The following is a 15276-nucleotide window of genomic DNA, read 5'->3' on the forward strand; positions in this document are numbered from 1 at the left end:
ATTCAATGTGCTTCATTTTACTCGGTAGAAAGGGTCACTCATAGTCGTTGAAATGTTACTCATAGTAACTCAAAATTATGAACAAGTCACACATAGCAATCCGAAACCTTGGCAGCTATTCTTACATAGTGCAAATATGAACCTAAATGACATTTATGCATGTGCGTTAACCTTTGGATTCATGTCTTTTGGACACCAAACCGGGATTAGACCAGACCTTTGGTCATGTATCTCAGTTGATTAATATTCAATACTGTTGATACAGGATTAGCTAGTTAAATAATTAATGGTTGTGTGGTGAAATGTAGTAAGCATGTTGAGATGTTTTTTATTCTCTTACTAGGGAAGGGACAATTTGTTTGTGCAATCATTGCATAAGGTAATTTCCGGCGCCAAATATATATATTGGAAACCTAATACAGAGCATCAACTGGGCTTCCAAGAGGAACAAATAGGAAGAGCTCCAAAGATTAATGACGGAAATCAAAAGCAACAAGATAATACACAAATTTAATTTCTGAATGTTTGAGATGGATGATTTTATTAAGAATTACCCAATGAAATTTAAATTGCTCATTACTGGACTGAAGAGTTATCTGTCCTAAAGAACAGCTCCTACATACGAATAGCAGTCTTGGGAAGCTGGCCATAATTCATTTTGAGCACAGTACGCCATTTGTAATAATTAGTGTACATAGCCTGAAGTTTGCCAGAAGCGATCGAGTGATGGACCAACTGAGCATGCACAGCAGTGTCTGCTGAAAGGTACATGTTCATAGTCTCTTGTTGGTAAGAGAAATCAGTTTTTGCATCATCATTTGTTTGCTGAGAGCACTGCATTTGCTGTGGCTCGGGGCCTAGAAGTTTATTTCTCTTTAAACACATTTTAAGGCTATTGGATGTGTACAAGTGTACATAGAAGAGTATAGCTAAATTTTTCAGTTATTCTCCACTGGACTGAAGCATTGATTAGGAGGTCACATTGGACCTCCTAATGATTAGGAGGTCTCCTAATCATTCAGGAGAATGGAAGACCAACTGAGTCTTCCATTCTCCTGAAGGATGGTGAGTTGAGTACCTTAATGTGGGTACTCAGAACTTCGATATAGCTGAGGTGTGGAAGTGCTTTATAAAAGAAGCAACAAAAATATGTTCACAGTTCATAAACTGATTTTCTGGCCCGGTGACCATAGTGGGATATTGTGGTACTGAGGGTTGAATTGTGTTGTGCTAAAGTTTCATATTTGAACTCTGTAATGTAAGACTTCTCTGCTAAGATTGGAAAGCCCCCAAACAGAGTGCCCAGTTTGGCAGATATCTTGTTTTATTATCTTTGCCAGTTAACTGTTAGAAATGAATGGTTATTTGTTTCGGGGGTGGGGGGATGGGGAGACACAACATATAAGCATTAACTGTAGTCAGTGGACAATAGCACAGTCCTCTACTCCCTGCATAGGGTACGGATGGCGAAGGTGTTGCCTCACTCTACTAAAATGGGTTTCAAAACGTCGAAAGACCCCCTAAAGGCTTTTCCATGACCTGATAAGCCGAAGAGCGATACTCCGTTATGGGTCAGCACACAAATGCCCAGTGGTGGCTCCTCCGCTAAGGCGGAGGAGCATCCCCCCACTGCTTCGCAGCAGTGAAGTAAAGGAAGCCTAAAATCATAATAACTCGTGTTATCATTTTGTTTTCTTCTACTGCAGCTTTGCGTTTGGGACTGGGCTGCTCTGAAGACAGGGGAGGAGTGGTTTGCACACTCCTAAGTTCACATGACCTTCTTGGGCTACCCAAACATTCATGTGCACTTCACATCTTCTCCATGTAGGCTACATTACAGCCTGTGTGGAGAACATGCCCTTTTCCCCCATTCCCTGGCAGAGCGCCGATCCACAGCGCTCAGACCAATCACAACGCATTGCAGCATTGTGATTGGCTATCTGGAGACTGGGAGCCAGGTGCTGCTACCTGCATCCTGCTGCGGGCCCGGAGTCAGAATGAAGAGGACGGAGGAGAGGCAGCGACCGGCCATCAAAGGTTTTCCTTTTTTTAAAACCATTTTCGCCCTGCCTCCGTCCCACCACCTGAATCCGCTAGCGGTCACTACTGCCAATGCCTCAGGTGGCAGTACTGTACTTGAAGGATGTAGATGATGGGACCCACTAGGAATCTCATGTTTAGGAGCAGTAGTCTCCCAAACTTGTATGAAATCCCATGTAGCATTTCAAAATTGACGCCTTTCCCCACAATCCGGCCGCTACCTATAACTTTGCCATGCTCTGACCCAAATACTGCTCCACATTGGAGTCACCACTGGAGTTTACCCTGCTGGAGGCATAGATCCTAAACGTGCAAACACCCTGACAAGAAAATCTCGAGTAAAAAAAAAAAACATGGTCATCAATATACCTGACACATTTTTTACACTTCGTATTCCTTGGAAGACTGACTTGAGTACTTTGGATGGCAGAGCATGGCAGTCTGCACTCACCCCTCTCCTCCTCCCCACATGGGAAATGGCAATTGTATTAGACTAAGATAGTTTAAATATTTGCACACAAAATATTTTACCAGAACTCAATTGTGGGCCTGGTTGTTATGGGGTTGTAGCGACAGAAGGCTCTGTGACTGAGTTCCCGAAACACTCTGAGGCTAATTAATGGCCAGTAGCTCTTACACCACATACTCAAGAACTTTAAGACTTTGATACAGAAGGGCGTCCCTCAGCTTAGCCCTGTTCATTGCCAAAAGAGGCACAGCTCAGAGTTGAAGAGCTGCGGAATTCCATGTGTGAGCAGATGGGACGTGATTGTGGACCATCACAGATCAGTGAAGTCACCAATACATTAGAAGGTCTGGGACCAGTGTATGGCTTGTAGAGATGTCTCGTAGCTTATATTTGTGAACATCGACTCGATTGAAGGCAAGGTACCGAATTGCAATGTTTGGAAACCCTTCATTGTGTTGCCATTGATCATCTTACTCATATTGCTCATGATACATATCCAAACCTGTCCTGTTCCTGGCAGCCCTCCCATACCTCATCTAGCTCATATACCTCACTTACTCCCTCCATATATGCCACCAAATGCAAACACGGTCTGCCATACTGAACTGCCTCTGCACTCAGTGGGGTACTAGCGTTTTGTGGAAAACAATTTCCTTCACAAGGTTCAATCCTCATTCTCTAGCTTTGGCTGCTTCTAATTTACATGGTTTGGATTGTTGTCAATTGGCAGGCTGGGAATCTGTGGTGTAAAAAAATGGACATAGCAGCTCATTGATAGTTTTGTTCTTTCTTACGTTACAATCAGTAGTTGTCTTGAAAGTGTTACTTTTTTTAGCAATATGTCAGTTGAAACATGTAAAGAACGCATAGCAGTCCTGAACAGCAGTTATGTGGAAAAAATGAGATCCAAATGACATCGGTGCTACTGGAAGGTTGAATATGTAGGTCTGACTGTGTGTAAAGTCATTAAAAGTGTGATATTGCTGTACTTTCAGGTGCATCTCATGTGTGAGAAGTCAGTGGAATTGTCATTGGGATTATAATGCTCATAAATGTGAAGAGAAAAAGCTGAATGGAAATGAAATCACGGTAAGAACGCCCAGATGTACTTATACAAAGAATACCATTTATCTGCATTTTTATAATCCAATTTTAAAGTCCATTTACCTACTGGAAGTGCGCCTTTCTTTTTTAGGGTGAATTATGCACTTTGCCCCTACATTCGCACGTATCACACAGGTCTGATTTTTGGCATCATATTATAAATAGTTTTTATTTGTAGGCGGTGAAACTTCATTTTCGGCACAAGTGTTTCTGAGATGAACTTTAGTATGTGTGGCACAGGAACCGAAAGGAATGCCTGTCTTCTACCTACCTCAGTAACATTTCTTCAACCATCAGAACTGCTACATCCCTCTTTTAATTCAGGGAAGTGCTGAGGATGCACTTTTGCAAAGAGCACTACTTCTTGACAAACTACTAATTCTCTTTTCCATTAACTCACTTTAATAGCCCCCATGTGAAAACAATTGTGAGTCATAATCTTAGACTCTGGCTTTGAACTGTGCTCTATTTCCCCCAGCTTTGTTTGTGCTTTAAAAAAATACCCATAAACCGAGGGACCACAGACAAATGTACAGTGGGTGCACAGTGAATCCACCCAGCTTTGATTCCCACCGAAACTGTATCACTTATTTTGCAGATTTCAGACAATGTTGTGATATTTTCTTTTAGTGCAGAAAGATTTTTTAAGTAGTGAGCCTGAAAATCCTACAATATAGGCACTAACTGTCTCGGTCATTATCTATAGCTGGTGAGAGCGAGTATGTCTCAACTAATGCCATGAAGGTACACTAGCAGGAGTGGGATGCCAGGGGCCAAATAGGTGCCGAATGTAAGACTTGACAGCACTTGTGGCAGCCTCTCTGAATGTCTGTGGGTGTGTGCAGTCATCCTATCATCACTGGGTGCAGCACTGGCCCCCACTTTCAATATGATTTATGCTGCATTACTTGGTTTTCACTTCTTTAGAAGTACTCTTAAATTCATTTCCTGCATCTCTCATCACTATGGTCTGGTTTAGAGCTATGTTTCAAGCATCTTCATTAGATTGTGAAAGATATGACTTGGACAAAATAAGCTTTGCAGCCTATCTTCTTCTAGTGTATTAGCCTCCCATCAGACTGCAGCAGCAGTGGGCATTCTCTAAAGCTGAAGGCAAAACTAAACAGGTGCCTACTTAAGTGAGTTTGCTTGCATATCCCAACTCCCTCCCACTCCAAACCACTGAAAACACATTCCCACTTCAGTAGAGGTAGGATTAGCTATTGGTCAGGGCAGTGGCGGCTCCCCCATTGGGGCGTCTCCCCACTGCTTTTTTGCGGTGCGCGAAAGGCAGAAACATAAAATTAAAACCTACTAGTTATGTTTCTGCCTTCTCGCACTGCGAGAAAGAAGTGCCTCTGTGCGTGGTTAGGGGTGGGCGGTCCTGCTCGAGGGCAGGGGGGAGTGGCTTACCCACTGTTGTGGGTACTGACTGGTCGGTTCCAGGGCCGACCAAACAGTCAGTACTCACAACAGTGGGTAAGCCACTCCTCCCTCCCCCCCCCCTGCCCTCCAGCAGGCCGCCCACTCTCCCTTTTTCTCTATGCAGAGAAAATGTCCCGGCCAGGGTGCTCTCCTGCTGCGCCTACCAATCACGACGTGCCATTGCAGCGTTGTGATTGGCTTGTGTAGGGGAGGGAAGCTGCCTGCTGGCTGCTTCCGGTGCCGGAACACGCGGACCCAGCTGCCGCTGCACAAGTACAGCGTGACCTGCCAGGAGAAGAGGCAGTGCGGTACCCGGCACTCAGGTATGTTTTATTTTAATTGTTTTACCCCCAATAATCTTTGACTGTTTGTGCGTGCGTCCGTGCGTGTGTGTGTTTGTGCTCAATGCCCCAGGGTCCTGCTAGCAGGAGCCAGAAAAAGAACTGAAAGTGGAGGGGACTTGCTGTGCATTCTGAGAGTTCTAGAAAGTTTCCTTAAAGGCACAATATCCTGTTTTGAGCCACATAATGGCAGCCTATGGGGCTTGTCTGTCCACCCCTTCCTCTCTATCATTCCAGAGGTTTTCTTGGTAAAAGGGGAAGTTTTTCTATGAAAGAAACTTGGCAGACTGTGCTGAATTTTAATCTTGGTGGAATATCTAGTTGAAGTACTGGACAGTGTAGCCTGATAGGTATAGGCTGCATTATTTGTCTTTAAATTCTCTCTTAGGTGTCTATGCAGGACAGCACAAAAAGACAGTTTAAGAGATTATTTTTGATTGCTCCGGGGTTCCCGCACATGAGCGGGACTATTCACTAGATTATGACTATAACAGATATACCTCTACTACAGAACTGGAGTTACAGGTAAGAAACTACTCCTTCTCAAACATCAGGGGATGCTCCTCCACCAGATAGTCCAAATTAATTGATACCTCTGGCAAGCGCATAGCCCCTCAGGCAGCAAATCAATGGCGTATTGCAAATACCCAAGGCCTTTTAGCCAGATATGACAGAGCACACTAGGAGGAAATGGAGCAATAGCTCCAATATCTCCCAGATGAGCATAAGGCTAAAGCACAGGACTTAGTGAATGAGGGTAAACTCATTTCTAATTCCTCTATTCGTGGTGCTCTAGATGCCGCAGACACCACAGATAGAGAGATTAACACCAGCATCCCGCTCAGGAGACACGCTTGGTTAAGGATTTCAGGTTTTAAACCTGAGGTCCAACAATCCATACTTAACACCCCATTTGATAAGGAACACCTATTTGGCCCTAACATTGACCAGGCATTAGAAAAGATGAAAAAGGACACTGAAGTTGCTAAATCTGTGGGAGCACTTCAGACTGCATCCAACAGAGGTTCTTTTCATCGCTCCTCGTACAGAGGATGGTCAAAAACCACATCCCCAAATCAAAACACCTCTGCTTACAAAGGTAACAACCAGTCATCTCCCTCCAGAGGTTTTTTACAAAGAGGCTATAGAGGCAGCAGGTTCAAGGGTAGGGGTAAGGGTAACACACCACATAACTCTCCTTCCCCCAACAAACAGTGACTTGTCCACGCTTCCCCTCGATTATACCACACCTGTCGGGGGAAGACTTAAGCAATTCCTCCACATTTGGCAGTCTATATTATCAAACAAATGGGTGCTTGGAATTTTCCAACATGGTTATTGCCTGGAGCTTACCAGCAATTCCCCAAACACCCCACCTCGCTCTCACAAGTTATCTTCAGAACACACAAACTTGCTAAAACATGAGCTCCAGTCCCTTTTACTAAAAGGAACAATAGAGCCAGTTTCAATACAGTACCAGGGCTCATGGGTTTACTCTCTGTACTTTCTCATCCCCAAAAAGGACGGTTCCCTAAGACCTAATCTAGATCTGAGAGAGCTAAACCATCACATACTGCCAGAGCATTTTCATATGGTGACACTTCAACAGGTACTCCCACTTATACAAACAGCAGACTTTGTCTATTCTAGATTTAAAAGACTCATATTATCATGTTCCAATTCATCCAGCTCATCGCAAATACCTGAGATTTGTGATAGCAGGTAAGCACTACTAGTTCACGGTACTTCACTTCGGAGTGACTACAGGGCCCAGAGTTAATACCAAATGCCTGGCAGTTTGCACTGCTCATCTCAAAAGACAACAAATTCAGGTCTTCCCCTACCTAGACGACTGGCTCATCAAAGCCAGCACTCACCAAAACTGTCTGCGGCACACACAGATCACAATAGATGTCCTTCATTGACTGGGCTTCACCATTAATGCACTAAAGTCCCACCTGCATCCCTCACAGATGCAATCTTATCTAGGAGCGACTCTAGACAGTCAATGCTCTAGCCTCTCCAAATGTAGCCAGAATACACTATATTCAGGCTACCATTCAACAGTTTCAACCCAACCAAGCATTACCAGCCAGAGTGTTCATGCAACTACTAGGAATGATAGCGTCTTTGTGCCCCCCTACAAAAGTGCTTAGCACGTCAGTGGAATTAATCAGTGTCTATTAACCAATCTAGTGTCGGTAGACAGCCATGCACATCGCTCTCTGCAGTGGTGGAACCCACAAAACCTATCAGCAGGCCGGCCTTTTATCGACTCCGTTCCACAGGTCGTGCTCACAGCGGACTCATCTCTAACAGGTTAGGGAGGCTTATTTCAAAGATTACACAGTACAAGGCATGTGGAGCAACAATTACAAAACTCTCCACATCAACTATCTAGAGCTCTTAGCTATCTTCCTAGCACTAAAAGCTTTTCAAACTCATCTCATAGCCAAAACTGTCCTAGTCCGGACGGACAGCACAACAGCAATGTATTATGTGCATAAGCACTCGCTTAAGCCATTTGGAATTGGGTGATCCATCACAAGATTTATCTTCTGGCAGAACATCTCCCAGGAGTAAACAATCAAATTGCTGATCTCCTCAGCAGAAGGCAACAAATTCACGAGTTGGGAATTAACCCCAAGTTTTCCTTCGATACGTCAATAGTGGGTATTCCCACAAATAGACCTATTCGCCACAGCCGAAAACGCAAACTGGCCAAACTTCGGCTCCAGGTACCCACACCTGTGATCAAAGGGTCATTTCCCGTGGATGAACTGGTCAGGGATATTTGCCTACGTTTTTCCGCACCTCCTGCTCATTCCATGGGTGGTTCGGAAGCTCAGTCAAACAAATCTCTCACTCGAAGTCTGGTAGCTCCCACATGGGCTCATCCATGGTACACCACCCTGTTGGAGGTGTCACTAGTTCCACATCAAAAACTACACTTGAACTCCAGTCTCTTCACACAGAACCATGGAAAAATCAGACATCCAAATCCCAAAGAACTGATTTTAGCGATCTGGATCCTGAAGTGATAGTTTGGTTACTTTAATTTACTGTGTCACAAATAAGGATCAAGAGAGGGGCTAAGACCAGGTTGACCTCCATTCATAGAATTCAACCACAAATAACCTGGTCATTCGGAACACATTATGGGCTTTAAACTTTGTGAAATGGGTATTAAATACTCCTAGGGAGGGCTACATTAAATTGTCCAATCATGCCTACCTCATCAAAAATTATCAACCTTCCACATCTGCTCTCCCATTCACCAAGTAAAAGTGAGAGAAGTCAAAGTGCCTCACATAAGCATCACCCCTTGAGCTAATGGTTGGTATTCACCAGTTTGCTCGTTCTGTCATCATTGGCAACTTTCTGGACAGAACGAAAAAGTGTGTGACCTAATCCTTTAGGCTCATGTCAAGTGGTGAAAGAATAACAGTGACGTTTAAGTGATCGTGTCATCTATTCTACATCTAAGCCCCCTAGTGTAAAAGGTGAAGAAATCTCCTTATAAAGCTGAGTTATGAACATCTAATCTACACATACTTTATTTCCATAGTGTCCACACTCCGTTAAAAGAAACGGCATGTTATAACCATCTTAGCTTGAACGGCCGACATGTTTCATTGCCCGTAGACGGGGCGGCAGTTTCATCAGGGCACTGGGATGCATCACCACCTCACTGATGCTTAAAATCAGGTGGTTGCCTGGTGACTCCTAACAGCTACACACCAACAGGGGCTAACAGTCAGGCGTGAGGAGTATCGGAGAGTGAACTGCCAGAGCAGCAGTACTTTTTCGCCTGTGCTGTACGGAAGTCTGCCGTGGAGGCTGACTGTAAGCCCCTGTTGGTGTGTTGCAAAAGGATCATCTGTGGCAGGGCGAGGGACACAGAATTTGGGATTTGGAAATGTGATTCCGAGTAGCTTCGTAGAGACATCCAGAATGTATTACATGCCCCCTTTTGCAAGCTAAGAATGCGACAATCTACAAAATGATTTGAAGGGCAACCTATACAGGGCAGTATCATATGAAGAGGACAGATAAGCCATGTACAGACTCTGTATCAAAGAGTGACTGAGACTTTGTATCTTATTTCAATTGTGGTTGATCAGTATTTTTTTACATTTTGACAGGAATTTGCCACTCTCGCACAGAAGAAACTTGTGTAATAGGTCGGCCAATTGGATATAGTATTGGTATGAGAGCAGCATTGTCCTCTTTTGTTGCCCATGTAGGAACCATCCAATCAAAGCACAGATTGTTTAGCTTTGAAATTGACTGTGAAACTTTGTCACTTGGATATGTACGAGGGTTGAGAAAGGTGGACAGCCAAAACACGTACGCTTATGTACATTAAAGAAACCTTTTTTGCTGTGAACCCCGTGAATGGCTGCAATATCTTCTTTGGAAGTGCTTAAATGGATATGTACGTGGATTCCACCCTCCCGAGCAGAGCACCCGCCAATGAGTTTGGCAAGTTCCTTGTAGAGCTGTGTTGTATGTATATATAAATATATATATATATATATATATGTATGTGTGTATATATATATATATATATATATATATATATATATATATATATATATATATATATATATATATATATATATATATATGAAACACAGAATTGTAGCTGGTCCTTTGCCTCTGTGTCGGCGGGCTCACGGCAGGGGTAGCCACCCCCTTTAAATCAACACACTCATCCAGCGTTCACTTTCAGCAGTATCGGAAAGTATAACACAGGAGCCGTGGCCTCAGGAAGTGATTCAGATTTAATGCAGATACAACGTCCGACGCGTTTCGGAGTAAGCCTACTCCTTCGTGAAGGAGTAGGCTTACTCCGAAACGCGTCGAACGTTGTATCTGCATTAAATCTGCATCACTTACTGAGGCCATGGCTCCTGTGTTAAGCGTTCACTTTCAGCAGTATCGGAAAGTATAACACAGGAGCCGTGGCCTCAGGAAGTGATGCAGATTTAATGCAGATACAACGTCCGACGCGTTTCGGAGTAAGCCTACTCCTTCGTGAAGAAGGAGTAGGCTTACTCCGAAACGCGTCGGACGTTGTATCTGCATTAAATCTGCATCACTTACTGAGGCCACGGCTCCTGTGTTATACTTTCCGATACTGCTGAAAGTGAACGCTGGATGAGTGTGTTGATATATATATATATATATCTCACACACACACACATATATGTGTGTATGTATTTGTATGGGGGCATGGCCAGCAAGAAGGCAGAGTAACAGCAATTCCAGTGGGCTCCGAAGGCCCGACTGAAATCTGCCGTAATCCTGCCTTCCTCTGCACCATCGATACTCCTCCTGCAGGGCAAAAGAACAGTGCATGCACCCGCACTACCAGATAAGTGAAATCTGCATCCCTGGTAGACTGGGAGGTGTGCTAAACCTTCCTACGAGCCACGGAGTGTGCGGCCTCCTTTAAGATGGCGAATGGAGGTGGGCGAGCTCCCGCAGAGTCAGTGTTTCAGCCGTGGCGAACTCCCACCCACCCTGTCCGGACAAGACCAGCATGACTGGGGGACTGGCAACTTACTAACTCATCGTGGCACCAGTAAGAGAGGCGTCTTTCCTGCCAAGACAGGAGGTGTGCATAGCTGGGTGAGCAGTTGCTTGGCCCCAGCGGCAAGGGGCCAAGGCCACGTGGCATAAGCAGAAGACTAGGGAGACCCACCTGGCCCTCTGGAGTGATGGTGTGCTGACAGGTGGCACCCCTCTCCTGTAGCGGCACTTGCTGCCTTACGCAAGATAGCTGCATGCACTGGAACTCATCCCAGACCTCGGGGTGACCTGAGGTGGAGGGCCTAAGTCTGGTAAGAGCCTGCAGCTAGAGCCCGAGAGAGGCACAGATGTGTGGTTTTCCCCCACCACACCTCCCTTAATGTGGTGCTGCAGCCAATTCCATCCGGGGTGGCAGAGTTCCGTTACTGGTGTGACTGGTTGCGTCTGCAGTTTCCCTTGTGGGCTGGGCAGTGACTGGACACATAATGGGCCCGGCGATAGTCACAGATGGGGGGTAGGACACTGACTGTGCCCAGGAGGGGACACCACACATCGGGCTGGAGGTTGGCTCGTTGATGCGGTTTTCCCAGGATGAGGGAGGTTCAAGCCACTTGAGTGAGCAGTGCTGGTGCTGACGAGAGACCAAGCAGTAGCCCAGTGGTGGAGCAGACCCACACGGTTTGGTAGTCCTGAGCACAGGTGACTGCTGGACGTCCCTCCACCATTAGTCCCCCTCCCACTCTCTTCCCTTCCTAGTCTACCGCTTTTCTCGAATTCTGATGTGGGGGCTAGCATTGGGAAATGGCAAATGAGAAAGATCCCACGTCGCCTCAACAGGGGAAAATGGACCGCTACACCAAGGTGCCTGGGTCACTGACAGACTGACCCAGAAGGGTCAGCTATGCCAGACATTACTACCCTGTTGGCTGCTATCCAGTCCTCTAGAACGACCCTAGAGGTAAGGATTGGCGAGGTACGCTCGGAGGGGGTCACTTCTGCGGCAGGACCTACGAAAAGTGGCGAAGAGGGTGTTAGCAACTGAGTCCATGATCTCTGAGCTAGAGGAGATGGTGCAGGGGCTTCAGAAGGGTGTGGTTTGGGTCCATTCTGCTGCTAGGGATGCAGTCTGGAGACTGAAGAATACTGAAAATTGTACACGGTGCAACAACCTGTGTTTTTGTGGGATTCCCAGAACCGAACGAGGGCACAGACCTAGGGTCCCTCCTGTGTGACCTGCTGAGGGCAACCCTTCCACCGGAAACTTTCTCAGCCTGCTTCATCATAGAGCATGCACACAGAACACTAAATGGGAGACCTCCACCGAGGTCTCACCCCAGGTAAGTCATTGCTAGGTTTCAAAATTTTCAAGACCGTAACATGATCCTGCGAGAAGGTCTGTCACAGAATCTCCTAAATCCTTGTGTTCCTAGACTACGCATGGGAAGTCCTAAAACAGCGCAGCACCTTTGTTTCAGTTACAACCAAGCTACAGGCATACCAGCTGTAAAATACGCTTTTATTCCCAGCACAACTCAAGGTCCTCTATCAAAGGAAATCGCTCTTGTTTATCACTCTCTAGAGGCAGCTTGGGCTTGGCTGGAGGCACTTCCCTAGTTGCCGGGGCACATAGGTGAACAGCCAGGCCCACAAGCATGCACCTCTAAGGATGAGGAACAAACTGGGTCACCAAAAAGGACTCGGAGGGACACACACCAGGCTGGCGCCTCCCCCGCAACTCAAGATGGGCGTAGTCGACCGGCTTGATGACTTGCATCCTAAGGCATTAGCGATCAACATCCTGGAGCCAGACTCTCCTCCCATCAACAGAGTGAGCCCTGGCATCCCGTGGAGATACTTCCGAGAAGGTACTGTAACTCAAAGCTGGCGACCCCATTCAAGGGACTCTTTTTCATGTTCCCCACCAGCCCTTAACGGGTGGAACTGAATGCAAACTTTTGTTTCCCACTTCAAGACCAATGTCTCTGGAGGCCAGTGGTCTAGTTTGAGGTAAGTTGTTTTAAGGGGTTAAGTGTACAGGGGGTGGGCTACAGACCTCTCATACTCTTGTGGTTTATTGCTCATGGAGGCAGGGGTTGGTTGGGTTAGGGGAAGAGGGGTGGGTACGTTTGTGCCAATTCATAAAGTCCAAAGACTTGGGAGACCAATACACATATTCCTACACTGTTAACCGGGGGCATCCATTGAAATCTCGTACCTCACTAAACGTATGGCACATCCAAGATTTTTCGATGCTTCAAGACTCACTGTTTTGATGTGAAATGTTAACGGCCTGAGTAGCATGGTTAAGCCGAGCCTGGTTGCAAAATACATACAAAGACTGCATCCAGATGTAATCCTCCAAGAGACACACCTCTTGGCGACCCACTGCCGTTTTCCTGGGTAGAGGGGCAAAACACGCAAGATGATGGACGGAATGTTGCACAATGGCAAAACATTCACCCCCAGTTGCAGATCTGGGTTTAACCCATCATTTTGCTCACCAAGCCACCCCAGTTCAGACATGGCCATATGCAAATCAGTCTTGACCCTGTGCCTCATGGGAACAGTCCAGACCGAACTGCCAAGCCATGTCTTCCCTGGACTTGAATCAAGCATCCTAGGACCGGTTTCTGGCTAACAGCCTTCATCAGCCAGGATAGCTTGACTCCAGTGGCCTAGTGAGCACGGGACCCACGTCTGGGCATACCCTTCCCAGATAGTGTGAACAGCAAAACACACAAGATGATGGACGGAATGTTGCACAATGGCAAAATATTCACCCCCAGGGATGCTATGAAACCGGTCCTTGGATGCTTGTTTCCAGTCCAGTGAGGACCTGGCTTGGCAGTTCTGGTTGGACTGTTCCCATGGAGCATAGGGTCAAGACTGATTTGCATATGGCTGGGTTCAAACTGGAATGACATGGTGAGCAAAAAAACGATGGATTTAGGCCCAGATCTCTGTACTGGGGTGAATGTATGACATTGTTCTGCATTCTGTCCATCAACTTTTGTTTTTGCATTTGTTACCCCGAGTGTGACGGTATGCTCAGACGTGAGTCCTGTGCTCTCCATGCCACTGGAATCAAGCTGATGAGGGCTGAAAGCCCGAAACCGGTCCTTGGATGCTTGTTTCCAGTCCAGGAAGGGCCTGGCTTGGCTGTTCGGGCATAACTGTTCCCATGGGGCACAGGGTCAAGACTGATTTGCATATGGCTGGGTTCAAACTGGAATTGGCATAGTGAGCAAAAAAACGATGGATTAGGCCCAGATCTCTGTACTGGGGTGAATGTATGACATCGTTCTGCATTCTGTCCATCAACTGTTTTTGCATTCCTGGGTAGAGGAGCATACATCATGCTGGCTCACGCCTGTTATACAACTGGGTCCAGGGCAGTGAAATCCTTCTAAAGAAGAACCCTTCCCCCTCCCTTTCCCCACGACAAATGTGGATAAACCCTAAAGGCAGATACATGGGGGGGGGGGGGGTACAGGGATAGTGGGGATGGACAGCTATGACCTTGCTCAGTGTGTATGCACTGCTTAGGTTGCACGTATCAACCCTAGATAGAGTTGCAGAAATACTCCTGGAAACAGACTCCTCTACACCTGGTGGTTGGGGATTTTAATGATGTGATGAATACAAGCCTAGATCCGGAGGGTACCCCTGCAACCACATCCCAGGCCACACCTCTGGCTAGGTTTGCTGCCTCTATGGGTCGGTCATATTTGTGGCTAGTGGCACATCCAGAGGAGAGATGCTACTTGTACTTCTCCGGAGCCCATAGGTCAGATGGGTGCACTACAATGTAGACCATACAGTGGTGCCCACTACTATGAGGTGTTCTACAAGGCTTGACCATTAAGCAACAAAACCCACATTGCACATTACTTAGATGCGGTAGTTACCCCAGTATTCGGTGCAGGGGCCCGTGACGCACTGGATGGGCGGGATCTCTCACATTGCTGGAGGTCCAGGCAGCTATTGCAAAGCCGAGAGGGTAAGTCCCCAGGCCCCAATAGTGTTCCGACGGAATTATCTAAGCAATACGACAGACGCCTGGAGCCACATTTGCTGAACCTATTCAAAGAAGCTAGAGATGCCTGGGCACTGCCGCCAGATCCTCTTTGCGCCACTATCACTGTGATACCTAAGGAAGTTAAACCCAGGGACCGGTGCTAATCTTACAGCTCAATCTCCCTACTCAATGCATAAGTAAAAATACTCACAACCATACTTGCCGCCAGGCTTCGGCCAGTTATTACCCCCCTGATCCGCAGAGACCAGTCTGGCTTCATGCCAGGTAGACTCAGACAGCTTAACCTAAGGTGGGCACATAATTGGCTTGTGGAGGTGAAG

At 46.4% G+C, this 15276-nt stretch overlaps 1 protein-coding gene across 3 annotated transcripts in view; it reads left to right on the forward strand.

Moving 5' to 3' along the window:
• PLXNB2 (plexin B2) overlaps positions 1-15276 on the forward strand; it is a 629238-nt gene that overhangs the window by 421695 nt on the left and 192267 nt on the right. For all 3 annotated transcript variants that reach the window (XM_086967392.1, XM_086967395.1, XM_086967394.1), the window contains one exon: positions 3505-3598. In XM_086967392.1, coding sequence (XP_086823518.1) covers positions 3505-3598 — 94 coding nt within the window. The remainder of the gene's footprint in view (positions 1-3504; positions 3599-15276) is intronic.

Source organism: Lissotriton vulgaris, chromosome 1_1, assembly GCF_964263255.1.
Source record: "Lissotriton vulgaris chromosome 1_1, aLisVul1.2, whole genome shotgun sequence".
Lineage (NCBI taxonomy): Eukaryota > Metazoa > Chordata > Amphibia > Caudata > Salamandridae > Lissotriton > Lissotriton vulgaris.